The 25,863-nt window shown below is 44.0% G+C and overlaps 1 protein-coding gene across 1 annotated transcript; it reads right to left on the bottom strand.

The window, feature by feature from the left end:
- Window positions 1–4,531: 4,531 nt before the first annotated feature.
- LOC144263052 (NACHT, LRR and PYD domains-containing protein 3-like) lies at window positions 4,532–25,206 on the bottom strand. Its single transcript, XM_077813645.1, is given in 15 exon segments — window positions 4,532–6,267; window positions 6,458–6,628; window positions 7,304–7,471; window positions 7,890–7,909; window positions 7,911–8,061; window positions 9,663–9,785; window positions 13,061–13,219; window positions 13,415–13,588; window positions 17,086–17,238; window positions 18,365–20,048; window positions 20,542–20,583; window positions 21,239–21,331; window positions 21,334–21,537; window positions 23,274–23,556; window positions 25,085–25,206. Coding segments are annotated over 13 exon segments (3,297 nt in total). The 5' UTR covers window positions 21,515–21,537; window positions 23,274–23,556; window positions 25,085–25,206; the 3' UTR covers window positions 4,532–6,089.
- Window positions 25,207–25,863: the final 657 nt, after the last annotated feature.

Below are 25,863 nucleotides of genomic sequence, written 5' to 3'. Positions count from 1 at the left end.
GCAAAAAGAAAAGGAGGACTTGTGGCACCTTAGAGACTAACCAATTTATTTGAGCATGAGCTTTCGTGAGCTACAGCTCACTTCATTGGATGCATTCACTGCAGCTCACGAAAGCTTATGCTCAAATAAATTGGTTAGTCTCTAAGGTGCCACAAGTCCTCCTTTTCTTTTTAGCAGGTGTCTGGCTGGTGGGTCTTGCCCACATGCTCAGGGTCTAACTGATCACCATATTTGGGATTGGCAAGGAATTTTACCCCAAGTGAGATTGGCAGAGACCCTGGAGGGTTTTCACTTTCCTCTGCAGCCTGGGGCATAGATCACTTGCTGGTTTGAACTAGAATAAATTGTGAAGTCTCTAAACCATGATTTGAAGAGTTCAGTAACTCAGCCAGAGATTAGGGGCCTATTCAAGGAGTGGGTGCGTGAGGTTCCATGGCCTGCGACATTTAGGAAGTCAACCTAGATGATCATAATGTTAGGCACATAGATGTTAAGGCCAGAGGTACCAACAGAAACAGGGGAACTCCAGGTGGGCAGAAACTCCAGGGGACAGTTCAAGCAGGAGGTGGCTTGTTGGCAGGTGAGTAACACACTCAGTCTATTCTGGTGGTGTCCTTGTAGACATGATGTCCTAGTAGATATGATGGCCTAGACTGCTGCTTGCCTAGCACAGCTATGCCAGAGGCTACCCCTAGAAGTGGAGCCATGCCAACTCAAGCTGTGACTTTTGTCAGCCTTTGTAGCCCTGCCATCCTCTTCCCCATTTTTTCCCCAAACAAAATTTAAAACTTGGGGCCTAAACTAAACTGATAATGTCCCTTTAAATAAAACACTGTAGATGGCTGCTTTCCCTGACACTGCCTCTCACCACCCTGCTCAGGACAACCCAGGTGCCAAAATACAGCCAGAAGCAGTTCAGCACAGAGAGCACTAACATCATTCACCACTTCACGTTCTTGTCACACTGCTGTAATTATGGAGTCACCCCACTGCTTGTTCCATTCATTCAATGCTCAGTCACTCTGGAATCGTTCCAGACTTACACCCATCTCACTGGGAGTTGAACTTGGTCCTTTGTGTGTTATTTTCTTGCTGCCCTGATTCTCTCTCTTTATATTATTCATTGATACTAACCTTTATCTAGAGCAGTGGTTCTCAAACTGTGGGTCGGGACCGTGTTTTAATGGAGTTGCCAGGGCTGGCATTAGACTTGCTGTGGCCCGGGGTTTAAGCTGAGGCCCGAGGGCTTCAGCCCTGAGTGACAGGACTCAGGTTAAATGCCCATTGCCCAGAGCTGAAGCCCTTTGGCTTTGCCCCCCCTGCCCAGGGCAGTGGGGCTCGGACTTTGGTCCCCCATGACCCTCCTGGGGTCCTGTAGTAATTTTTGTTGTCAGAAGGGGGTCACGGTGCAATGAAGTTTGAGAACTGCTGGTCTAGAGCAGCAAGTGACCGTGGGAAGAACATGCTCATTGCCCTGCTTGCTACTGGAGGATAGAACACACAGCATTGTTTAAAAACTTTCCCTCCAGGAGGGCTTTAGCTGACAGAGGTTACTCACATCATGGCAAATAGCTCCCAAGGGAGACTCACATCCCTAGCTGATTTAATGCACAGTGACACGCGCATGATTAGCAAGTACAGCCTGTTAGCAGGGGTTAAGACAATTAGGCTCTCCATACAGAGGGAATCTCTGTGCATGGATCACCACACCTGTCCCCACACTGCCCCGGGCCCTGCAGAGAACCCTTCTTAGGTCTGAGGATCTGTACACAGTGGGAGGGGAAGTAGGGTGGCGAGAAACACACACACACCCGCCCCCCAATCTCGTGGGAACTCTGCTCAGAACATGACACAGCTAGGACAACATTCCTTTCTGAATGGGACGCCTTCTGGTGAGGGTGCTAGAGGAAGCTGCTGACAGGGAGTCAGGGAAGAGCAGCCGGGGGCCAGGAGGCAGTGTAGAGGAACAAAGACTGCAGCAGTGGCTCTTTATGTCTGGTGACTGTCAAGGGATTTGCTGGTCCCAAGGGTGGAACCACCTGCCTATTCTGTAGGAGGAGGGAGGATAGAAACCCACAATGGAGCAATTTGACAGGAAACGCTGTAAGGGGACCCTTACTGAGAATTCCTCCCACCTGGTTTTCCTGCAGGAGAGGAGGAGCTGACCCTATCATTGTTACAGAGATGTATTCATTTGCTGTTGTCTCTCACGCAGTACCGCAGGTCCCATACTGCTCTCATTGAAAGTCAATGGCAAAATACCCATTGACCTCAATGGGTGCAGGATTGGGCTTCTTGCCTGAACATTACTCCTGAGAGAGGAGGAAGATCTTTCTCCAGGATGGAGCTTGGTGGTCTCAGCATCAGAGCTGGAATCCCTAGACTCCATGAAACCTCAGGCGCCAATCACAGCAGGGGGACTCAGCCTGTTCTTGGCCTGAAGTAGATACAGTAAGTTGAGTGCACGCCCTGTGGATTTTTCAGATGGGATATTTAAAAATATCATGTCTTTTCTCCGCTACATGGACACCAAAGGCCTGATTTTCAATGCTTAGGTGGCTTGGAATACGTCCAACCGGAGGCATGCTTCCTGCTATTGCACCTTCAAATCCCCAAATACACGCAGGCAGTCACAGTGGTTACACACAGATTAGGTCTTTGCTTGCCACTCTCCGTGCCAAAAAACAGACCCTCAAGATCTCATGACATTTTTTGGAATGGCGCTTCCCTGGTTCTCTATGGTCACAACTTTCCCTCTCTGCCCTGTTGTGCAATGTTGTGTGTGCTGTTTGATACCCTGTCTTGCATCCCCCCTGACCCCGAGATGGACTCATTTCAGCGGTACTGGGTGTAGCATCTGTTTAAGTGGACGGCATTCCCATCCTGCTCCTAACACAGCAATCGCCCTGGGTATTGTCCAAACATACCCCTTTCCTTGGCTTTGTCTTTATTGTTCATTTAACTGACAATATAATCTCAAGATGAGCTTGGCTGTTCCTGTCTCTGCAGGACCACTTTGTTCCTATCCTTAATTCTCTTCTGCCTCAGAGACACTCTGGAATTACAGTACTTATGCTCCATAATTAGAGCTGATGGGACCCCACCTGGTCTGGTTGCCAACATCTGTTAGCAAACAGCTCTGCATCTTTCAGTGGGGTTCTACAACAGGACACCAGAATAAGGCAGCTGAACCCTATATGCCTGTCCCAGCATCCCGTCCAGTTCCACAGCCTCTATTCACATGATTAGTTCCATTGAGGTTAGTGGAACTAATGGGAAGAAGAGGATGAGCAGGACTCATGGTGCATTGTTTGTAATTGCTTTGGCATTCTTGGGATGAAGGCTGCTCTATGAACATGAATTATTCTTCTTAATGGCATGTACTTCAGATTATTCACTGAAATGAATAATAATAATTATTACACTGGATAGCAGATATGAATATTGCTATAGTGCTATCGGAGAAGACTATTTACTGGTCACTCCCCTCTCCCACCCCCACGCCCCAAACACCCAAATATCTGTATTTGCTGTTTAATGGTACTTCTACAAACGATAATTCTGCCCTGTATAGTTTGCACTTTTGTAATTCTATTATAAAATTTTAAATCAGGATAGAATAGAGAAAATTTTTTTAAAAAAACAAAAATCAATTTCATTTGCTAAGAAAAACTTCATGAATCTCTGGCTCAAAATTAAGATCTGATTTTACAAACAAACAAAAACCTTCTCTTGTTTCAAAAATGCCTTTAAAATTTTTTCAGGCTCTAAAAGCATAGAGTAGGTGCTGTATAACAGAATTATGTTTCTGAGATGAAGCGATTTAATAATTAAAACAGCATATATGAAATATAAATGAGATATTAATAAATTAAATTAAATGAAGGCTGCTGAAAGCCAGTTGCCTTGTAAAAGATCTGTGATGGCTAAACTAATGAGATGTATAAAGATTAATTCAGATCCCTGTTACAGGAGGGGATTATAAATTGCTAAAATGCCATACCAAGTTACTAGGTTGTTATTGAAACTTGTGAAATACATTTAGAAGAGCCTATTAATATTAATAGTTAATGAAAAATTAGCTGCCTTGGTACATTTTAGTCCTAATCCCATTAAATGTTCCAGTTTACAAGGCATTAGAGGTCTTGATCTGCAGAGGTTATAGACTATGCTGTTTTATGAGCTGTGAGTTACAGTCAAAAGCAAAACATTAAGGAATTTATTTTTATTGTAAATATTCTTGGGTTTGATTCTTTGTAGGATTGTCTTCGCTGCAGGAATGACTGAGTGAAGTTCTATGGCCTATGTTATATGGAAGGTCAGACTAGATGATCACAATGGTCTCTTCTGGACTTGGAATCTATCATTCTCATTGTAGCAACGTACATGGACCATGGAGAGAGGAGAATAGGTTGCAGGAGAGAAGAGTTTGGAGGAGAAACTGGGAAGTCAGTCTGTGTGCACACGGCTAGGAATGTTAAGGAGTGGCTGGAGTAATTCTATAAACAGTTGCTTTAATGAAGAGCCAGGTTAGTTTAATAAGAACGGAATCCTCATGTTATTATTCAGCACACGGTACATGAAATACTCACACAATATAGAATCCCAGGGAATCTAAAAATGACCTAAGATATACCAATTTTCAAGGCAGTTTTTTCTAATGAGCATAACTGACAAAAAAAATCCAGGTCTAGACCAGGCCGCACTGAGAAAACACAACTACCAGGCCACACATAGTGAGAAAGATCCGCAACCATGCTGGTCACAGAGTTTATTCTGCAACATGAGTTCAAGGTGAGGCACCTTCAGAGTGGCCTTCTTACCATATGGATGTATGATAATCCCATTGGTTTCTGGGCAGCCTTGGGAAGTGAGACCCTGATCCCTGTGGCAGCATGGATCTCTAAAGGGCCCTACTGCTCATTCCTGGCTCAGTGCCCTCATGGAGACATGGGGGAATGGCCAAAAGTACAGACCAGGTGTTTGCATGAACTAACCCTGAGAGTGGCAGAATTAATTTACTGTGGGAAATCTCCGTGGGCTTCTAAGGAACAAAGCTGCAAAGAGCCCACAACTCACACCCCAGCAACATCCACCTAAAACCCATGGATGCCATATGCCCCACAAGATTTGTTCACAGGATTTTGTGAGGTCAGAGGGAGGGGAAGATGAGGCCTCATTATCTCAGTCCCAAAGGACCAGATTTTCCACTCCTTTGGCCCCCTCTGTGGGAAATAGCGGAGTGCTAGGATCATGCATGGAATATACAAGAGAGACCTAATCCAGGCCTGATCCTTGTATTAAAACACTGAATAACTGATTATTGCATGGCTATACTATTATTTCTAGTGCAGTAGCTCCTAAACTCCCATGTGAGGAATCAGGCCCCTTTGTAATAGGCACAGTATAAACAAATGACAAAGACAGTCCCTGCCCCAGCCAGCTCACAATCTGGAAATTGGACGTGAAACAGGTGATGTCTTGCATTATCCTTTAATTTTGGAACTATTTGTACTACACTGTACTGCTCAGTATTACACAAGAACCAGTAAACATTTACTCACAGGCAAGAGTTATTTGCCCTAGTTTCTTTTAGTGTAGTGAACAACCACCAGGTTGCAGCTCTGAGGAGACTGTAGTTTTCAAAGTTGCCTTCTATAAATGTCAGAACACTTGATAAGGTCATTTCTGAAATTCAGATTTTAATTTCTGGGTTTGTATAGGTGGGTTTCCTCTTGCCCCCTTTGTTCTCTCTTCCATCACCTCCGCTTGGCACCGTTTATGCCAGTCACATCAGAAAAGCCAAGGGCTGGGTGAGCACGGACACTGTAACCATCTCATCCTTAGAGGTGCTCCATCCATGCCAGGGTTGAGGCTCATGGGCAGAGCTGTATAGGAAATGGTTGCACTGCTGCACCCTGTATTGTACTTTGTTCAGTGTGTAAAGAATATACTGTAAACATCCCAGTGGTTTCATTTTGGTACCTTTCCTTAGCACCATGTTTGTGTAACATACTGAAGTTCCTGATATCTGTACCTACCTTCACAGCCAAGAAGGGAGAATTGAGTGCAGCACCTGCGACTCACAGTCAGTCTTCCTCCACCTCCTCCTCATCATAATACTTGTCCCACACGCCATAGATGTGGGCTTTGGAGGTGGATGTAAACTCATTATCATCCAAGCACAGATATTTCAGAGACAGGGTGTTTTCAATGAGTTGGATGAGCTCCTGCTCACAGTTGTTAGTGATGCCATTGTGTTCAAGGCTACGCAATAGGAAGAAAGAGGAAAGACTCGGAATCAGAGAGCTTGAAAACCTAATTGCTGCCTGAAATCACTGAAACCATCATGAAAATGAAGAATTACGGAGTGCATTACGGTTTTGTAAACAACCCACTCGGGACTCTTTATGGCATCAACAAAATCAAAAGGAAAAAGAATGGAGCCTGGACATACATTAGCTTCTCAAGATGGCTCTCCTTGTCTTTCAGGGCAGAGCACAAGGCTTTCACTCCACCATCTCCGAGGTGATTAAAGCTCAGGTCAAGCCAAATCAGGGTGTTCTTCCGGGAAAACAGAGAGGTGATGGCAGGAACACAGTCTTCCGTGAGGGCAGCACTTGATAAGCTGAAATAACCACGAAAGAAAAGTTGGACTGATGTGTGTCTTCTACTCAGCTCTCAGAGGACCGGGTGCAGAAGGCCTTCACTCCGCCCTGCCTCCCCCACCCTATCCCACCCATGCCCTATCCCCAGAATCCTTCTGCCAGGAGGGAGGCAGCCTTGGCCAGCAAAAGATCTCCTGTGCACACAGCAAATTCTCTGCCGGCCATCGTACGGCTCTTCATTTCTTAGACTATGGCCCCAATCCTGCAAACACTCAGGGTAGCCACTAAGGGATTCTCCTGTCGCTGTAGTTAATCCACCTCCCCGATAGGCAGTAGCGAGGTTGATGGAAAAATTCTTCCATCGACCTAGCACTGTCTACACTGGGGGTTAGGTCACCTTAACTATATTGCTCAGGGGTGGAGGGGGGAGGGGAATTTTTCACACCCCTGAGAGACATAGTTAAGCCAACAATTTTCTAGCGTAGACCAGGCCACAGGCACATGCTTATCTTGCCTACCAAGAGCAGTCCCATTTAAATGGATGGTAAAGTTAAGCACATGAATAAATATTTGCAGGACCAGGGCCTATGTTAGTAACTATGCTTTGAAGCCAATGGATACCACCTTATGCGCTAGTTACAGTGCCTCATTTTCCATATCAACAGTTACACCAGAGCATCTCTCTCCAACTGTACCTCAGTTTTTCTAGGCAGCAACCTTTACTCTTCAGGCACACTGCAAGTAGTTTAACTCCTTCATCCCCCACAGAGTTGCTCTGAAGGTCCAAGGAGACTGCCGTGTTGCAGAGGAATAGTGAGCAGATATTAGCCATGCTCTCCTGAGTTATGCTGCAAGAGCGAAGGCTTTAAAAAGAAACATACAAAGAGAAAAGATTAAACAAGCCCTGGACTGAAAGACAGCTATAGACAGAGATAGTCCAGACTTCAAACTGGAGAGGGATGACTGCTGTAGCAGATATTTTGAACTTACATGAACACCTATTTTTTAGACCCCTTACCAACCCCTGGATTTCTCATTATGAACAACTCAAGAGTAATTCCCACTGGCGAGTATTTACTGTGTAAGACCTTCATGAAAGTCAAACTGGGGGCTAGATCCTTAGCTGGTATAAACTTCAGCCCTCAGAAACATCTAGTACGGGTCACTGCCAGAGATAGGCTACTGAACCAAATGGAGAACTGGTCTGGTCCTGGCAATTCTGGCAGATTCCTATGTTCCTATCCTGGATACCAGGAAGATACCTTAGAAGATTCTGATCACCTCAGTGACTGAAGCTGATAAATCAGTACTGTTCAGATTTTCACATATTGTTTTCATCAGCTCATCACTGATGGAATTTTCATCCAGGCACAGGGCTAGCGGAGTGAACGTGGAGGTGACCCACATGGTGAGCTCAAGAAAATACTCTTCAGGGAGACAGGCGAGGACAGCACTAGTGGAAAAAGCAGATTTTAACACTAAAAGTTATAACAATAAATAGAAACAACAACTCTTTTCCCACCAGTAGCACTTCCCATCTGAGGATTTCTAAACACTCTGCCAAAGTGTGTACTAGCTGGGGAAACAGAGGCACAAAGCAGTAAAGGCCAAAATATTCAAAATTGGCCACTTGTTTTGGATGCCCAACTTGGAACACTTGGGGCCGGATTTTCAGAGCAGCCATGCACCCGCAGCCTCTTATTCACGTCAACTGGAGTTATAGGCACTTGGCTCCTCTGAAAATCAGGCCCTTCGGGGGTCTCAATCTGAGCACCCAAAAACTGAGCATCCAAAAATTACAGGACACTTCTGAAAATCTTGTCATAAGTGAAAACCCATAGTCACACAGATAGTATAGCAGAGTCAGGAAGAGAACCCATAGAGGAAGAGCCAACATGATGCATGATCCTTCAGGGATCTGTATAGAGTGGCCCTCCCTTGTCAAGATATGCATCATCTCCTTTCCCTCCACTTCACCAGTTAAACTGCCTTTGTCCATCCACCTCAAACAATCACCTCCATGCCATTCAGTTCCCTTGAACTCATGCTAGGCCCCTGCCGTCTCCATTTTCAAGTCCCTCTTACAACACACCAGCCACACTGCTTTTAGCAAATCTTATTGATTTGTACAGAAAATCCATTTTGTTGTCCCCAGTCCCTGACCTCTGTCTACTTGTTTGTCTGACCTTAGTCTGTGAGCTCCTCTTGTATGTCTAGAAAGCACCTAGCACAAGAGGTGAGAGAATAATGGATTTTCTGGTTCACTGGCATTTCCAAAGAACTGGGGAAAAAGTAGTTTCAGATAGAGCCAAAAATAAAATTTTTAGCAAATTGAAAAGCTGGAAAAAATTATTTCAGGTTGAACAATTATTTCAGGTTTCATTCAACCCAAAATGAAACATTTTGTTTCATTTTTGAGCATTTAACATATTTTAAAAAATAATATTAAAAGGAAATTTGAATTGAAAAGCTGTTTTAAACGAAAAAAATTAAACATTTTGTTTAGAAAATGTTGAAACAAAATATGTCAAAATGAATTGATGAAATGTTTCTGTCTCTCCAAATCTGTGTTTTCTGCCAAAAAAAAGTTTTGTTCAAACAATTTCTCCCAGCTCTACCTAGCACATCATGGGCACACTTGTAAACAAATAATAACAATAATAATAATCTGACCAAGGAAAATAACTAAACAAACATTTTTCCTTTCTTCTCTGCCATTATTTCAGAGATGGGACTGAACTGCAAAATTTGGATCTAGATGTTGCCAAAGTTTGTGGCATTCCTGATCCTGGATTCAGGTTTACTTAATATAGTGATGGACACAAATCATGAAGTTTGGAACCAGGTTTGAAATTCCCTGAAGTTCATGCATGGGTTTGATTCGAGTCCTTCTACAGTTTATTTTTTCCTTATAACAGTATATCGTTTATTCTCATTTGGATCTGGTATCTGTCCCTTTGTGGGTAAATATATTCAGGGGCTTCTATCTTATTACAGTGAACTACTGAAAATATTTCAAGAAAGAGTCATGAAAAAGGGGAAGGGAATATTTACATGCAGTCCTTTTTCTTTTGCTTTTTCTCTCCCGTTTTCCTTATTAAACATGGCCAGGGAAAACACTTTTTCTGTGCCTCATTCTTTCCCTTTCTCTTTTCATTCTTCTTTTTCTTTTGGAGTCTGGATAAAAGAAAGTGAACAAGATTACATTATAACTATAGAAAAAAGGTGCTAAAAGAATTACTGCATGGCTTTTCCATTTCTTCTTCCACAGTGGTTTCCATTTCAATTAACCGCTCTGAGATAATTTGGCGAAAGAGGCAGTAGAAATGACATAATTTTATCAACTATTATTCATAACAATAACGTTACTTTGACTCAAGTTACAAATCTAAACAAGTGCAGTGACTGCAAATCCTAGGGTATGATGCTTCTGCGTACGCAGCCCCAAAATCACACTGCCCTTTTCTATCACATCACAAACTCATGTCTAAATTGCTCTCCTTTCCCTCTCAAGTCTCTTTTAGCATTACCATTTCCCACCCACTGAATATCTCTGTTTCAGATTATTTCCCCCAGATGTATTCATTTGCATGTTTTCAAATAGAATCTCACTTGATTATGTTTTGTCCATGTTTCTAATCTCTCTAGGTCTACATTTATGTATCCCTAGACCAAATACCAACCAACCAACCCCGTATTGCTCAGATGAAGTTAAAGCTGGAAGTACATATAAGATCCTCGTTAAATGTGTCAGTGCCTCAAGTGCTTTAGGGGCCTAATCTGCACCTCTGGTGTCTGGGAAGACACACCAGTGGTAATGCTGTGCCCCTGGGTGGGTCATCATAAGCAAGGATCAAATCAACAACCTCTAGATCTTACAAATATAAGCTCTGGCACCTGAGCTAAAAGATCTCGCTCTGTTAGCCCAAGATGAAGCAGGCTTATCAACCTGGCTATGTGGGTCAGTCACCACTAAAAGGGGACAAAGCACCACACTGAATGGGCCTGGGTTATATACTGCCTTAGGAGACATGCTAATGCTACAGAAGGTCAACGGGAAAGGAGTCAGTTCATGAAGAATTTACTTTGCACTGTTTGGTGGTTGTATTGGGGTACTGTCTGGCAAAGTTCATCAGCACTGTGTTGAACTAAAGATCATTATTTAGAGCTTCTGAAGATCCTAACAAAGATTATTGCAGACCAATCGTCCTGGTCAGGTATTTTTACTTTAATGTTAAACAACCTTTCAGACGTGACTGTAAGTTCAGAAATCTGGTTCTATGCACCACACCTCAACTAGATGACTCCAAAAAACATAACTGCCCCCCACTTGATGTTCTCAAGCTAGAGGTGGACATACTACAATGCTACTTTTGGCAGCAAAACTCCAATTTGGCAACAAAATAAAACCACCTTATTCATAGATATCAAGGTCAGAAGGGACCACTATGATCATCTAGTCTGACCTTCTGCACAATGCAGGCCACAGAATCTCACCCAACCAATTCCTGCAATAAACCTCTCACCTATGTCTGAGCTATTGAAGTCCTCAAATCATGGTTTAAAGATTTCAAGGGGCAGAGAATCCTCCAGCAAGTGAATCGTGCCCCATGCTACAGAGGAAGGCGAAAAAACTCCAGGGCCTCTTCCAATCTGCCCTGGAGGAAAATTCCTTCCCGACCCCAAATATGGTGATCAGCTGAACTCTGAGCATATGGGCAAGATTCACCAGCCAGATACCCAGGAAAGAATTCTCTGTAGGAACTCAGATCCCACCCCATCTAACATCCCATCACAGGATATTGGGCCTATTTACCATGAATAATTAAAGATCAATTAATTGATAAAATCATATTATCCCATCATACCATCTCCTCCATAAACTTATCGAGTTTAATCTTAAAGCCAGATAGGTCTTTTGCCCCCACTGCTTCCCTTGGAAGGCTATTCCAAAACTTCACTCCTCTGATGGTTAGAAACCTTTGTCTAATTTCAAGTCTAAACTTCCCGATGACCAGTTTATATTCATTTGTTCTTGTTGGCATAGAGCTTTTTGCAGAAAAGTTAGGGCGACAAAGCAACAGTGTAGACTCTGCATTTGTTAAGTCACTGTAACTGACCTCCAGGAAGTATCCCACAATACCCACCGTGATCACTCTGCTCACTGTTTTGAATGCCGCTGCCCTGTATCCAGCTACACAGGCATGCGCCCCTCCCCTTTCAAAACCCTGGGGAAGTGTTGGGACGTGTTGACATTCCTCAGTGTGGAGAGCTCTCATAGCTACTGTCCAGCAACTGGGCATTCTGGCTCCTGGCAGCAAACGCATTCATGCCTGGACTACAGGACAGGGGTAGATCATCTTGGCCTGTGGGAAGAGGAAGCTGTGGGAGAACTTGGAGGGAATCACAGAATCATTAATGTGGAATCCTGCTCTCCCCAGCACTAGGAACGCTGTGGCAAGGAAGGCAGGGCAGGCTATTGCTGCAGGGGGAGGGGGAGAAATCCTTCCCAAAGCACCCTGCAGCCAGACGCACAGTGGGATAGCTACCCACAGTGTGCTGCTTTCTGTGTTGATGCAAGAGCTGCTAGTGTGGATGCACTCCGCCTCCACAAAGAGCATAGTGTGGACATGCAACAGCGGTTTAATTAAAGCAGTGGCTTTATGTTGGCATAACTTGTGTTGAAAAAACTGTGTAATGTAGACAAGGCCTGAGTAAATGGATACAAATGGAGGCTGAGAGACTGTCTGATCTCTCCCTCCCTCATCCCCTGTTCTTTATATCTATTTATTCTGCAGCATTTTCCTGTGCTAGTTCCTTTTCCCCTTTCTTTGGGAATTAAATGAGTTCCAGAGACTGAGAGTGCTGAGACCTGGAAATAAATGGGGGGTTGCCATGACAACAATTAGCCAGGAAAAGCAGGAATTAATTGCCCTGATTTGATCCTGAAAAAAATACACGAGGCTTGGTGAGGAAAGTGGCGTCTGGGCCAATCAGGGCAGGGGTATGTTGTAGTCTGAAACAGGGGTGCCTTATGTATGAGGGTCAGACTGAAGTCTGTGAACTGGGACTGCTACCTTATGAACTAAAACCAGAATAATCAGACCAGGAAGTTGAGAGCAGGATACTGGAACTTTTAGGCAGTCCATTTTCATGCTGAATCTGGATGCTGCGACTGTTAACCCTCATGTTCTGAGACCAAATCTGAGATGATTGCACACTGAAACGCCTGGCTGTGAAATCCAAATTTCAATCTCTCCATTTTTTTTAGGCTTTGGCTATGTGCTGTCTTAGTTCAGGGAAGGATGAAAATACATGTAAACCCTCTATAAAGAAAGCCCCTGTGATGTTTTATTAAAGCTAGATCCACTTCTTGATGTCCCAGTGACACTCCCCCCCGGTACATATTATTTCAACAAGAGACAAAGGAAGATGAATCAATTAAAATGTACCTATTGCCACTCTTCTCCTCATCCTTTGCCTCGTATCCAAAGTGTATTTCATCCTCCTCATACCTTCGGAATAAGAGGAATTTTCTCGGGCTACGGTGAGTAGCAAGATGTTGGCAGATGTCCTGGAAAGCCTGGAGTCTGGGGTTCTCAATGTTGAAGCTTGGCAGAAAATAAAATTGAATCAAACCATCTGTAAACACCTTCCTGACCGTCACAAGATGACCTGCCTCGGTCCTTAAGTATGAAATTGAAATAAATGGATGCTTATCATCAGGAAGAACCTGGCTCAGTTTCTATGAGAGGAAGGATATGGTGAGTCTGTTTGATAACTTGAAATGACAAATGTCCATTTACCCCACTGATTCCAGTTTGCAGTCCGAGTCCAGAAGACTATTCTTCAGGCTTTTTACAAATTCCTCACTTCCCTGAATCCTATTCACATCAAGGGCGACAATGCCAGGGTGAGCTGGAATAACGTGGTCACAAATCGCAATGGCAGTGTCTTCAGGAAGGTTATCTAAAGTTATTCTGTAAGCAGAATGAGATCACCTTACTTAGAGGTTTTAACAGAGTAGGAAAATAAAATGAGATGTCAGGACAAAACCAGTCTGATCTCCACTTGGCTAATACAAAACTGAATGGTTTTACTGCTCAGAGGTGACCAGCAAAGGAATAGGAAGGGGTGGAGGGGAGGAGAATTGGGCTAGTGGCCTTCAAAAAATTTTTTTTATATATGAAAGAGACCCATATGGTGTTTTGAAATGAAAAATGTTTTTTCATGACATCAAAATTTAGATCTTGTCTACCCAATTCTTCCTCTAAGATTCTATGGTCAATTGGAGTGCTGTTAGCCTTATGCCATTAAAGACACCATGCAAGTGAAAACTCACTGAGAGAGGAAGTGACTTTTTTTAAAATTCAGGTTAATAAAAGTACAGACTTTTAACTAACAGCTATTTAATTCAAACCCAGAGACACATGCGCAAGCAAACTTCTCTTTGTTAATACCCCAGTCCCACCAAGCAAGGGCTGAAAGGAATCACTATCCATATCTCTGAGACCTCCAATGGGTCCATCCACCAAAACCTGAGAAGAACTAGATTTGATATTTGGATATTTCCAAAATAAATGCAAGCATAGGACAAAAATCCAAATGCACTTTTTTGGAAAAATAGTGGGCAAAAAAGGGCACAAGTCCAATTTTTCTTTTCCTTTTCAAGAAGGTCACCTCTAACACCATCATATGCATTCACTACAAAGACAAATAAAACAAAATGATGACTTAGAATACCACTTCTTTCAGACACAACAAATCCTGCATCTTGGCAGCTTGAGGTCCCTTCTAAACCTACAGTTCTATGATTCTTTACGTTGCTCTGCTATTCAAAACAGCTCTGTGATCTTGATGAGACCAACACTAGCTAGGCATGACATTCACCCCGTACATAGGAATGAGGAGGTGCACAGGATTCATGCTGGCTCCCTGCATGGGGTGGGAATTTCACTGACTGAGTGAACATGCAGCAAGCTATGACACAGCAACTGTACCCCACCAGGGTATGTTGCATTTGAGGAAGGCCATTAGAAGCGCTGAGCCTTATCAAGTTGTGATGCATTGGCAGAATTAAGATGGGGTTGTCAACTGGGACTAGTGCCTGATAAACTTTGTCATGAACTAGGCATCTCATTAAAATACAGAGATGATGATAACATGTATCACATACACATATGGAGCTTTCCATCATGAACACACTTCACGGGCATTAATCTTCATGTCAGATCCATCTCATGTTATGGATAAATCAAAATGGCGACAGTGAGGTTAAGCAACTTGCCCAGGGCCCCTTGCAGTGATTCAGCAGCGCTGGGATCAGAACTCAGGAGTTCACTGGATGAAATTCTCCCTGTGCAGAGGGCCAGCATAAGGTCTACACCTCAAGTAAATCCTATCTAAACCCACCAAAATAAGGCTTCAGTGGAATTACATGGTGCACTAATCTAGGGCTGTCCCTTTGCATACAGAGGTGAGTTTATCATAGAAATGGAGGACTGGAAGGGACCTCAGTAGGTCACCTAGTCCAGTCCCCTGCACTGAGGTAGGACTAAGTCTTATCTAGACCATCCATGACAAGTGTTTGTCTAACCTGTTCTTAAAAATCTCCAGTGATGGAAATTCCACATCCTCCCTAGGCAATTTATTCCAGAGCTCAACTACCCGACAGTTGGCAAGTTTTTCGTAATGTTTAACCTAAATCTCCCCTGCTGCAACTTAAGCCCATTACTTCTTGTCCTGTCCTTAGTGGTAAAGGAGAACAATTTATCACCCTCCTCTTTATAACACCTTTACATACTTGAAGGGTGTTATGTCTCCCCTCAGCCTTCTCTTCTTGAGACTAAACAAGCCCATTTCTTTTTCAATCTTTCCTCAGAGGCCATGTTTTCTAGACCCTGAATCGTTTTTGTTGCTCTCCTCTGGACTTTCTCCAATTTGTCCACATCTTTCCCAAAGTATGGTGACCAGAACTGGGCACAATACTACAATTGAGTCTTTATCAGTGCTGAGTAGAGTGGAAGAATTATTTTTTGTGTCTTGCTTACAACAGTCCTGCAAATACATCCCAGAATTATGTTCACTTTTTTTGCAGCAGTATTACATTGTTGACTCGTATTTAGTTTGTGATCCACTATAATCCCCAGATCCTTTTTTGCAGTCTTTCTTCCTAGGCAATCATTTCCCCTATATTTATGCAACTGATTATTCCTGCCTAAGTGCAGTACTTTGCATTTGTCCTTATTGAATTTCATCCTATTTATTTCAGACCATTACTTCAGTTTGTCAAGATTAATTTGAATTCTAAACCTGTCCTCCAAAGCACTTGCAACCCCTCCCAGCTTGGAATTGTCCATAAACTTGATAAGTGTACTCCATTATCCAAATCAGTTATGAAGATATTGAATAGAACCAGACCTAGGACAAATCCCTGCAGGACCCTACTTGATACGCCCTTCCAGCTTGACTGTGAACCACTGATGAATGAGTACGCTTTTCTAACCAGTTGTGCGCCCACGTTATAGCTCCATCTAGATTGTATTTCCCTAGTTTGTTTATGAGAAAGTCATGTGAGACAGCATCAAAAGACTTATTAAAGTCAAGATATACCACATCTACGGCTCTCCCCCATCCACAAGGCTTGTTACCCTGTCAAAGAAGGATATTAGGTTAGTTTGACATGATTTGCTCTTGACAAATCCATGTTGACTGTTACTTATCACATTATTTTCCAGGTGTTTACAAATTGATTGTTTGCTCATCTTTCTGGGTACTGAAGTTAAGATGACTGGTCTATAATTCCCTGGGTTGTCCCTATTCCCCTTTTTGTGGATTAGCACTATATTTGCCCTTTTCCAGTCCTCTGGGATCTATCCTGTCTTCCACAAATTCTCAAGGATAATCGCTAATGGCTCAGAGATCTCTTTAGTGCTGTAGGATGTATTTCATCAGGCCCTTTCAACTTGAAGCCATTTAAGGGCTTGTCTTCACATACAGTGCTACAGCGGCGCAGCTGCACTGATGTAGCATTCTAGTGAAGATGCTACTATGCCAACAGGAGAGCTTCTCCCGTTGGTGTCGTTAACCCACCTGCCCGAGAGGCGGTAGCTATGTCAACAGGAGAAGCTATCCCGTTGACATAATGCTGAGGTGTTTGCCCTCCTATCATTCTGAGAATCATGAATTTAATTTCATGATCACTTTTATCCCACATGAGTGTGAAAGGGACAACATATGGAAAGGCTAGGTCCTACTATCCACTGCTGAACTGGAAAGTACACTATTGTTGGCCTCTCTTTCAACTCTCTTGCCATCAGATATCAAAGGAGCACAACTATCCTGCTCTGGCTGCCTTTTATAGAAATAGCATATGATTCTACCTTCACTGTCCAAAGCCATACTGCAGTGTTTGCCGCTAATGATTTCTCTCTCTAGATTGTCTCTTGGAGTGAGCAAGACAAATAGTTCTATTTACGTGCAAGGGTCCCTTTCACAGCTTGCTTCCACTGTAAAAGACATTTCATCTTCTTCTTCGTGCTCCATGTGCAGTCTGGTCATTCTAAGCTTTTGTGAAAGGTAAGCACACACTTTGTGTACCGTAGACAATGAGATTCCAGAGGCATTCAAACTATAGGGAGAAAAACAGATTTAGCAGTGTTAGTATCTATACCGGAGGCTACAGGAGTAGATGCACTGCTAATCAGGAAGACCATTCAGCACGGAGACGGATGTTATCACAGGAATGATTTCAGTAGACTCCCATGGAGTTTTGGTCTAGAGTACAATACGTAGTAGTCTCATATTAGATACAGAAAATATCAGAGCACTGCACAGTATTTAGTTTATTAATTAACAATTGGATCTGGGCTGAGTAGAGAGACTGAGGAGCCGATGATACCCCATGATGGGACCAGAAGAGGCAGGAGTCCTGGTCAGGGTAAGGGATTGGGAGGAGGAGGACATGGAATTGGGGGTTACAGAAAAGGAGCAGGAGGCTAGGCACTGGAGCTGCAGCGCTATTTGGGAAGAGAGAAGGGTAAGGCTGGGAAGGAAAGGAGGAGGATTTGGTTGGGCTGGGATGAAGGACGAGCAGTGCAGACAAGTGAAGAGAAGAAGACAGCAGATATTTGAATACGTTTGGATAAGGGTCTTAATATGAAGCTCTCTGAAGAGAGACTAAAAATGACACTGAGGCTTTCCATGCTTACTGTCTCTCAATGAATATGTCTACACTGCAGCTGGGAGTGTGTCCCTCTGCCCAGTAGACAGACACATGCTAGCTTTTCTCAAGCTAGCATGCCAAAAATAGCAATGTGGACATTGGGACATAGGTGGCGGCATGAGCTAGTCCCCCAAGAATGGGCCCAGAGAGGCAGCGGGCTTGGATACTTTGCTAATATTAGCGCAGGAGCACGAGCAGAGCTGGTGTATTGTCTGGATGTTTCCAACTCCAAAGTGGACATACCCAAGGAGTCCAGATGCGGGGAGGCGCTGTTTAACTGCAAACCCTGAAAACTCAGCTTATGCTGTGAGGTTCCTTGCTGGCTCATATATAACGGCAAGTAACAAGGATTTTTCAGGCCAAATTTTGCTGTGTGTTTCACCTTCACAACATTATTGGGCCCGATTCTGACCTCACTTATAGCAGTGTAACTCCACTGGCTTCTGTGAAGTTACTCCTTGTTCACACTGAGACAAGTGAGATCAGAATATTGTGAACTCCGCTAAAGTTTGGTCACATTGATGGTACTTACTGGATCTGTTTGCATTTCCCTAGCAACGGAACCAGTTTGATCATGTCTCTCTCTTTCAGACTGGCCAATTTCAGCTGACTGAATTCCTTGGCATGCTGCAGACTGTACAGTATCACCTGTTGGTCATCCTGCCCTAGATTGTTCTCCAAGAAGACCACTTCCTTGATCTCCTCCAAAGCACTTATGACAAACTCCTCATCCTGAATCTCAAACAAACAATGCAACAGCTCCAGGAGGAGATGGTTCTGCTCGCCCTGTTCCTGGCAAATAAGAAGCGCCTTCTTAGTCCATTTCAGAAGCTCATCCTTTGAAATGCCCATGCAGGTTTCATAGTACCTTTTCAAAGGCTTTAGTGACTTGTCGTTGTTCAATCCAAACAGAAAGCGAACAGTTAAGATCAAATGGCTTTTATTCTCCACAAAAGCTTCTTTCAGGAGCTCAGAAGCTTTCTCCTTGTTCCAGAAGGTGAACAAGGCGGCAAACAGCTCCTGAACTGTCAAATGGACAAAGCTATAGATCGTTTCCACAAAAATGTCTGCCTGCAGCAATTCCGTGAGGAAAGTTGATGGACCTTTAGACACCTCCAAGTTACACTTTTTCAGCATGCTCTCATCAAACAGCATTTTCTGGTCCCTCACACCGGCATAGGCCAATGATCCAAGGTTGTGAAAAAGGTCTTGTGTGGATGTCTGTGCATGACCATGGGACTGCAATAAACTGTCCACAAAATAGGTAAATATTTCGGTGGTTGTGCTCACCTTCTGATCGAGCGCTTCGCTATGCCTCAATTGAAGGCTCAGGGTTGTACAGACAATCCAGCAGATGAGGGGGATGAAACACATGGTGAACACTACATCATTTTCTTGGATATAACTGTAGGCAAAGGCTGCTTTCTCTTCATCTTTGAAAAACTTCTTGAAAAACTCCTTTCTGTCTTCCTCCAAGAAGCCCACAATCTCTGCCCAGAGGTCACCTTGCATATGGGTCTCCAGCATTCCTACGGCTAAGGGTCTTGTTGTGACAAGAAGGCATGCTTCTGAAAGGCTCTTGCTGCTGAGGAGACTTTCTACCACAGCTGCTGCTGTTGAGTGAGGTGTGTTCAAATCACAAGATAAGCTTTTACTTTTATCATAATCCTCAGGAAACCTGAGTTCATCAAAGCCATCGATGACAAACAAGACTTTATCTGGGCAAGACAAAATTTCCCCTATCTCTGGCTTTGGATGTCCCCAGTTTTGTAAAATTAATTGAGCTAAGCTCAGTTTTTCTGTTCTTTGGTTCAGCTCTCTGCAGCTCCAATGAAAAATATAATCAAATCTGCCCTGGTAAAGCCTGCCAGATGACCAATCGTACATAATTTTGCTAACTGTAGCAGTCTTTCCAATCCCTGCTATTCCTTGTAAGATCACTTTTCTGGTTATTGTGCCATCTGATAATGTGTCAAAAAGATCTTCCACATTAACATGGGAGTCCGCAAAGCTGCTCGGCTTCCTCATGATCTCCATGTGTCTTTTTTCTCTAGACAGTAGCTCATGTTCTTTATCTTCTGCTTGACGGTGTTTTTTTACTATAAAGAGATTTGTGTAGCGGTCTTCCAAAGACACCCATTCTCCTGGCCTGGAATTATAATCCTTCACTCTTCTAAATTTTTCCTTCACGGAGGCCACATAGTTCGCTCTGTGGTCTGGAAAAGAGAAGAGAACAGTTTATCGGTATTCTAGTCTATTTAAGAACATATCCTTAAATATACCAATATGACAGAAACAGTCATTTTTAGAGGACATTTTACAGTAAAGATGGCTTAATCTGCAAAGCTCAGACGTGGATCCAATTTCCTTACAGTTCAGAGATCTTCCCAAAATCCATTTCAGATTTACACCTAGACAAACTGTACTGTGCAAATACCTGGCACGTCTGGGTCCAGTGGACCTCTCTTAGAGAAAAGCCATTTTGTTTCCACTGAACCACTTCAGTCTAAGAGGAAGTTTCAGTTTAAGCAGACTTGGGAGCTGCACATTTTGATGCATTCTGACCTTCCATTTTACTTTACTGTAAATGGAGTTGCACTGAATTCAAGCATACTCACACAAGTGCCACTGTATTTCATATCACTTTGTTGGTTCTTGGTGTTAAAACAAAAATAGGATAGTGCACAAACTGCTGGGGCAGTGACTTACCGATGTCAGGGGGCTTTACAGAAACAGGTCTGGTTTTCCATACTGAAAGAAAAGACACACTTTATCATGTCTTGATTCCTGGACATGCTCTCAACAGAGTATATATGTCATATCTATGATAACTCTATAATGATACAGACATATGGGCCCAGAGCCGCAGCTGTGTCTAAAAAATACACGGTGCAATCCAGCAAGGAGTTTGTCATGCTGGCCCTTAAGGCCATCTTCAATTAGGGATTGTTAGGGTTCAAGGAAGCCACAGCCAAAATGTTCGTTAGCAGCCAGGAGCAGAGGTAGCCTAGGAGCCACTATTGCATTCTGTCTAGGTTCTAATACCTCCCTCGTCATCACAGCATCAGAGCATCTTCCAGTAGTGCATTGAGATGGCTAACATCTCCCATGTGTGGTTCGTTCTCTCTCTCATCTTCTCTCCAGGGAGAAGCTGGATGTGCAGTGGAGTGTTTTGTTTTGGGGGATTTGTTTTTTAAACATAGACATTGCTATGTGTTTATATTGGAGAAGGCAAGGCTCTGTGCCCCTGAAGGTTCACCCTACACCAGGACAATCTCCTGTGGCTTTAGGGCCAGCTTGCACCAGGACTGCAATGTCACGGGGCTGCCACAGAATCCAGCTCCTACCTTTCATCTCTATCTATACTTACAGACAGGGGCTAGATATCATCCTAATCACCACCCACCTTCAGCTGACTTTCTTCTCAACCTTTCAGCCAGATCCTTATCATTGATGTGATCCAGCACGTTTATCACCACCTCCACAGCATACTCCTCTTGTAGTATCTAATCAGCAGATCAACCATGTCTGTTACGTCAGCTTTCTCCAGACGTCCCTTGGGAATGTTTGCATAGCCTTTCCTCAGTTCAGTGTCACCGAGTTTCAATTTAAACTTCTTTCTCTGTTCCTTTACCAGCTCCTCCAAGATCATCAGCAGGATGTCTTGGTACGTTTCCGTCATTGCACCCAATGAAGGTCAGTTGCCTTAAAGAAAATAAGGTAATTGAAAAAAAAAAAAAAGAAAACCCCACATAATAGTGTGGACCTAGCAAGCTGATGAAGGCTACAGTCATCCTGATGAGTCACACTAGAAATAAACAGTTCCTCAGCTGGCCTAAATCTCTGTGGACTTTAGTGTAGCTATGCCCATTTACACCAGTCAGGGACTGTCCCTGAATGCATGGAATGCACCACAAAGTGCAGTATACACAATCATCCAAATGGTGCCATAACACATGGGAGATCTGAATGGTTCTGGAGGCTCAGTGGTTTGTCAAATACCCCGGGGCACAACAAAATGGGGAAGCCCAGAAACATTAGAAAGGGAGCAAAAGCATGATGTGGAATCTCCATCCTTAGAGATTTTTAAGGCCTGGCTTGACAAAGCCCTGGCTGGGATGATTTAGTTGGGGATTAGGTCCTGCGTTGAGCAGGGAGTTGGACTAGATGACCTCCTGAGGTCTCTTCCAACCCTAATCATCTATGATTCTATGATCCAACAATACCTGCTAGGCCCCAGCCTGCAAAGAGAGTCAAGCCTGTAGGGGACTGTTTCAAAGGGAGAACTGATTTACTGCACCAGGTTCAGCTGGTTCTCATACTATCCAAATCAATTGGCTTATACCTCCTTTTGGGGATGGCAGTGTGATCTAATGTTTAGAGGATGGGTTGGGGAGTCAGGAGACCTGACTTTTAGTTGAGATTCTGCTACTGGTTTAACATGGGAGTCTGGGCCAGTCAGCTAAACGCTGTACCTCTGTGTGTAAAATGGGGATAATAATCCTTACCTACCTTTGTAAAGTGCTGTGAGATCTTTGGTTGAGAAGCTCTGTATATAAGTGCTAAGTATGATTACTAAGGATACGATTCTGTCATGAAAGTCACGGATTCCGTGACTTTCTGGGACCTCTGGGACTTCTTCCGGGGCAGGGCCAGAGCAACTGTCAGCCTCAGGGCTGAGGGAGGAGTGGCCCCAGGGCTGAAGCAGCAACCAGGATTGGGTCAGCCCCCATAGCGCTGGAGCAGCGGCTGTCAGCCCCTGCCACAAGAGCAGCGGCAAGGTTGGAGCAGATGGCCATTGGTCAGCCCCAGGGCCAGCAGAGCAGCGACCCTTGGACCACCAGAGCAGCTGGTTGGCCCCAGACTCCTGGAGCAGTGGCCCCAGGGATGAAGCAGTGGCTGGGGTTGGGTCAGCCTCCTTTGGGCTGGAGTAGTGGTGGGGCAAGGGAGATTTAGGTTAGCTGTTAGGAAGAACTTTCTAACAATAAGGATAGTAAGTTCTGGAATACACTTCCAAGGGAAGTTGTGGAATCACCTTCCTTGGAGATTTTTAAGAACAGGTTGTTCAAACACCCGTGAGAGATGTTCAAACTTTCTCAGCACAGGGGGGCTGGACTTGAGGGCCTCTTGAGGTCCCTTCCAACCCTTCATTTGTATGACTCTATGGTCAGAGTGAACAGAGAAACCTGGTTTTACTTTAGGTTGTATGCCCAAAAAATAAATCATGAGTGCTTTGGGTTCAGGATTTATTTTATCTGAACCACTAGTCCTACGGCCTCAGATCAGGTTCTGATTTTGTCCTGTTTCTATAAGAAAGAAAAGAGGCTGTGCTGAATTCTTATAATCCATGGGGAACCTCAGTCGCTCCTTTAAAAATCTGATTGGGGCTGGAGGGGGAAATTACAGCTGAGATAATACAGCAAGATTCACACACAACTCACTGGAGAGAACCAGGCGGTGCATCCAAGAAACAGCCACTTACTGTACAGGTCACGAGATGTGTGTTTTCATCACCAGAAAGAACTCCAAATGAAAATGAAATTTGCCAGCTCAGCAACCACTGAGTTTTATTTCCTCAGAATAACAAAGCTGAAGATGCATTCTCCTCTCATGCTGCTGGCAATCAGGAATAATTCCACTGAAGTCAATGGGTTATGTGAGCGTTAAACCAGTGGGGGCGAGAGAAGAGTCAGGCCCAAAGCGTTTCAGGCAGCTGGCTCAGTGCTGGGAAAGGTCAAAAGACAGTTTGTCATATTTCGAAGGCAAAACAACAAATCCTTAATTCTACAGAGTTGTTGAAAGATGGATAAACATGATCATTTCCTAGATTTCATATGGTTAGTAGAATTAATGCTAGTAGCAATAAGAATAATTATATTCATTTATACTGAAAAGGGATCTTAATACAGAGTAAATGAAAGAATAAAAACGTTAAATAAATCACTTTGTTTTCCATCCAGCCACCCCACCTCTGATGAGTTCCTCAGCAGCCAAGCTGTATCTTTGTACTCGTATTCTAGAAAAGTATTCAGAGCATGCACTATTATAAAGCCTAGCAGCTAGGGCACAGGCCTCCAAAGCAGGCCGGAGAGGGGCAGGGAGCATGAGGGTGGAGAATAGGGTGACCAGATGTCCCAATTTTATAGCGATAGTCCCGATATTTGGGACTTTTTTTAATATGGGCTCCTATTATACTCTCCCCCCCGTCCCGATTTTTCTGGCTATCTGGTCACCATAGTGGAGAAGGATATATTGGCCAAAACCCACCTAGGGGTAGTTTAGACCAAGGACACTACAGCAAAGGCCCTGCCTACGGGTTGGAGGTGATACGGGCATCACCCTGCACAGCTCCTCTGAACAATCCCATTTGTTTGGGCTGTGCACAGGGACCAAGATATATCTGTGAAACATAATATTCTCCCTCCCCACCTTCCTTCTGCACTCTCTGTCTGGGGTGACCCTAAGATTCTGCTTGGAATACAATCTTCAGACTCTTGAAAGAATTAGAATAGGGCATCCCCAAGCCGATTTCAGAATAATTGTTACAGTCACTGTCACCAGGATAGATTAGTGATTGCTGTTGGGCTGTATATTCTCTGAATAGGAAAGGAGCAGCCCTCTTCAGTTTTACATGCCTGCTGCAATATTTGTCATGAAATCAGAAGAATTGTGACATCCAATCTGTATAGCGAAAGCCGAGAAACTGAACAGACTTACTGCCTTAGAGACTTAAAAACTTTTACATTATTTAATGCAGAGGATAGAGACAGTCCCAGAGCAAAAGCCCAGATCCAAACACCCCCATAGCTGAATGTCATGATAAGCCTCTTGTCTCTACCCTGGACTGAATCAAAACCCTGGATCTGAACACCCCCATACTCTGACGAGGTTTGGATCTGCAGCTGAACTTTGTAGCTCAAACCCATCTCCAGTTTTTACCTTCTCTTACGCAAGTTACTGATGCTGTTAAACACAGAAAGCACAGCACATTTTGAAAAGCACAAACGCACTACATCTTGGGAAAGCCGCATCTTCACTGAAATGCACCAAAGCCAGAAACATAGTTCTGATTCTACATTCCCTACCTTCTCAATGGAATGAGGAGTCTAACCGGAACTGGAAATGATCAAGCTCTGCTTCTGTGAAAGATCTTAAGGCTGTTAGAAGCATTTTAAGAAAAAGATGAGATCTTAGACCCCCTGCTTTGCTTGGATCTAATCTCACTTCTGCACAAGCTAGACAGAAAATTTACCTTTCGAACTTCCTTCAGCATGGGAAGAACAAGCGACTCGTGTGTGAAATCCTCACCCAGCCCAAACAAACAAAGATTTCCCTGTCCCTCTGTCCACATCAGTAAGTTTTTTTATGCTCCCCCCTCCCCCCTCTTTAGAAGCCTGTTTTCCTTTCTCTTTCAGTTGTTTCACTTTCAACCCTTGCACCATCTGCTGGCTGGCTTCTGCCACATTGCAGAGCCTCTTGTCAGCTGAACACCAGGAAGTCTGTTTATTTCAAATGTATTTTGTGGCTGGCTACAAATTTTAGCTATTTTGGGCCAAGTGGGAGAGTAAATTTAAAAGCCAAAGGGTCAGTGTAAAAACTGCTGTGCCAGCAGTCACCTGTCTTTCAAAATCTAGGGGCTGCAGCCTGGGAGCCCCTGCCGATCACATCTGTGGCAGCACTACATGGGAAGAGATGCAATCTATCTATAGCAGGGGTGGCCAAACTTGCTGACCCTCTGAGCCGCATATGACAATCTTCAGACGTTCGAGAGCCGGGGCACACCTGCCGGGGCTTCAGCCACATGGGAGGCGCCTGTTGGGGCCCAGGGCTTCAGCCCCACTCCTGCTGAAGCCCCGTGAACCATAGTTTGTGGACTCCATGGGTGTTCCAGGGCTGGAGCACCCACGCAGAAAAATTAGCAGGTTCTCAGCACTCACTGGTAGCCAAGCTCCTCCCTCTCCCCTGCACCGATGGCCCCTCTGATCACTCTACCCCCTCCCTCACAGCGCCTCCCACCTGCCACAAACAGCT

The sequence above is a fragment of the Eretmochelys imbricata genome, chromosome 3, assembly GCF_965152235.1.
Source record: "Eretmochelys imbricata isolate rEreImb1 chromosome 3, rEreImb1.hap1, whole genome shotgun sequence".
Taxonomy (NCBI): Eukaryota; Metazoa; Chordata; order Testudines; family Cheloniidae; genus Eretmochelys; species Eretmochelys imbricata.
Note: the sequence above shows the minus strand (reverse complement) of the source record. Positions and strands in the feature narration are given on the sequence as shown.